This window comes from Borostomias antarcticus, assembly GCF_949987555.1.
Source record: "Borostomias antarcticus genome assembly, chromosome: 17".
NCBI classification, from domain to species: domain Eukaryota; kingdom Metazoa; phylum Chordata; class Actinopteri; order Stomiiformes; family Stomiidae; genus Borostomias; species Borostomias antarcticus.
In genome coordinates this window covers 24,016,565-24,019,372 of record NC_140250.1, presented here as the reverse complement: position 1 = coordinate 24,019,372, position 2,808 = coordinate 24,016,565, and the positions used below count along the sequence as shown (strand labels likewise).

Sequence of the window (2,808 nt, the reverse complement as noted above, 5' to 3'; positions counted from 1 at the left end):
CACACACACACACACACACAGCTGTAGCCTAGTACCCCATTGACTCAGCCCTTGCAGACAGCAGGGGTGATCCAGGCCTTACGGGCACTCCGGGCCCAACGCGGCGACCCACCCCCGCGCCCCGATCGCCCCCCACCCCCGCGCCCCGATCGCCCCCCACCCCCGCGCCCCGATCGCCCCCCACCCCCGTGCCCCGATCGCCCCCCGCAGCTGAGGACGCTGTCCGGTCGATCGTTCCGGTCAGCTGGAACCTGAGAGGAGAAATGCGCTCGCCTCACCCCCCCCCCCCCCGGTAGAGACTCACGGCATATGAGCCAGCAGCCTTCCAGCCCCCCACGATGTCCCCCCCCCCCCCCATTAGTCACATCTTTACCGGCACCGTGGATGAGCCAACATGGCGTCATCATAGCTGTCTTCCATTCTCCCATCACAGGCTGCCGATGAGCCGGAATGGAGACTCATGATCCCAGAACGCCAGCGGCGTCGGGCCGGGGGAGGGGCACGGGGTCACCAGGCTGGGGGGCGCCCTTCTAGGGGCTGCTGGGGGGGGGAGATTTCGGGGGGGGTGGATCAATGTGCTGTGTCAGCGTGTGGGTGTGTGGGGGGGGGGGGTTGGGGGTTCACTGTGACACAGAGATGAGTATGGATGCAGCAATAACCTGTGTAATGATGAACCGCAATAAAATTCGATTAAGGTTATCTTGATAAATGACCATTAAAACCGCGTTTGGTTACCGCACTTTGAAAAACTCACTGTAAATACCGTCCGGCATCAACCCAACAGTCTCTGAGGTGTAGTGCTGCAAATCTTATACGTGGTTTTCAATATAAAACTTGGTGAAATGATTTCAGTATCAGTTGTTATAAAAATTTTCAGCACATTTTAACAATACTGCGATAATACTGATGACCGAGTCACCATAACCGTGATCTTTTTCTTTTCATACCGTTACATCTCTACAGATGAAGCGGGTCTGCAGGCAGAGATAGAGAGAGAGAGAGGGATAGAGAGAGAGAGGGATAGAGAGGGATAGAGAGAGGGATAGAGAGAGAGAGAGAGAGGGATAGAGAGAGAGAGAGGGAGAGGGATAGAGAGAGAGAGAGGGATAGAGAGAGAGAGGGATAAAGAGAGAGAGAGGGAGAGAGAGAGGAGAGATGAAGAGAGAGGGAGAGAGAGGGAGGGATAGAGAGAGAGAGAGGGATAGAGAGAGATAGAGACAGAGGGGACAGGATGTAGGCTGTAGATCCTTGCGGTCGGAGAGGCCGGTGGCCGTATCCACACGCGACCTGGAGCGATCACGCGTGTGCGGGTCATGTGACCTGGAGCGATCACGTGTGTGCGGGTCATGTGACCTGGAGCGATCACGCGTGTGCGGGTCATGTGACCTGGAGCGATCATGCGTGTGCGGGTCATGTGACCTGGAGCGATCACGCGTGTGCGGGTCATGCTACCGTACCTACGTGTCCATGTACGGGGCGGGTATTCAGGTCGACTTCACACGCATGTAACAGGAGAGGGGGGCGGGGCCGAGGTGAACGCCCTAAAAGAGGGCTGCGGTGACGTCGCCGACCGACCTTTGACCCTTTACCTCACCTCAGGACTATGGCACGCAGCGGGCTCTGGTTACCCGTGGCAACTCTGTTCACCTGTACACACACACACACACACGCACAGAAAGATACATAACGTAAATGTGCGCACGTCCACATTCACACACGCACCCAAGGTATGCACGACACACACACACACACACACACACACAAACACACACCTGCAGCACCTACTCCCTTCATACTGTACCTCTATGCAGATGCAGAGACATCCTCTGGCTTGGCAGCTGTGTAAATGTCCTGTGATGTTTGTGTGTGTGTGTGTGTGTGTGTGTGTGTGTGTGTGTGTGTGTGTGTGTGTGTGTGTGTGTGTGTGTGTGTGGAGGTGGGGTCCAGGGGGGGTCTGTCAGGTTGATCCCCCAAAGCCTGTTTGACACTCAGCATGACGTCTTCCACATCTCCCTCCTGCTGTCATTGTCCTGCCAGGGCTGTGTCAATAAAGTTTCCCCCTTATGTTAAGCTGTAACACACAACAGCAGGCATGGAGGAGTTAACAGTAGGGGGGCGGGGAGTGGTGAGCACCAACGCTGGCTTGCGTTCAGTAGGAAGAGGTCCAGTCTGTGGTCCCACTAGCCCGAAAAAACACTGACCCTAACGGTCAGCCGAGTCCTTACTACCGACCACTCGTTGGGGCGGCGTCGACCAGAAGTGAACGTGAACCCGTTAACATGAAGAGGGGGGCGTTCACGCCGTCCTGGAGGTCGCTGCCGGCTGGTTTTAGGGTCAGGACTCCTCCTCCTCCCTGCGCTGTAGCTGTCGTCCTGCCGACACAGCTCTCCCCAGCTCCGCTCACTCTTAGGGTGGCCTGGGTTAGGGTTCATCCTGGGTTAGGGTTCATCCTGGGTTAGGGTTAATCCTGGGTTAGGGTTCATCCTGGGTTAGGGTTAATACTGGGTTAGGGTTCATCCTGGGTTAGGGTAATCTGATAGGGATTATGTTAGGATCACCTTGATAATCAGAGCTATTTATAGAGATCAAAGCAGCAGTCCAGCGAGTGTGTGTGTGTGTGTGTGAGAGAGAGAGAGAGAGAGAGAGAGAGAGAGAGAGAGAGAGATAGGAGACAGTTAAGGGGTATGTGTGTGTGTGTGTGTGTGTGTGTGTGTGTGTGCGTGTGTGTGTGTGTGTATGTGTGTGTGTGTGTGTGTGTGTGTGTGTGTGTGAGAGAGAGAGAGAGAGAGAGAGATAGGAGACAGTTAA

At 55.4% G+C, this 2,808-nt stretch overlaps 1 protein-coding gene across 1 annotated transcript in view; it reads left to right on the top strand.

The window, feature by feature from the left end:
• Positions 1–2,279: 2,279 nt before the first annotated feature.
• The window catches only part of LOC311320394 (von Willebrand factor A domain-containing protein 8-like), a gene marked incomplete at its 5' end in the record, with an annotated part of 21,483 nt that continues 20,954 nt past the window's right edge, over positions 2,280–2,808 (top strand). Inside the window, 1 exon segment of the mRNA XM_084452125.1 lies at positions 2,280–2,333. Coding sequence (XP_084308251.1) covers positions 2,280–2,333 — 54 coding nt within the window.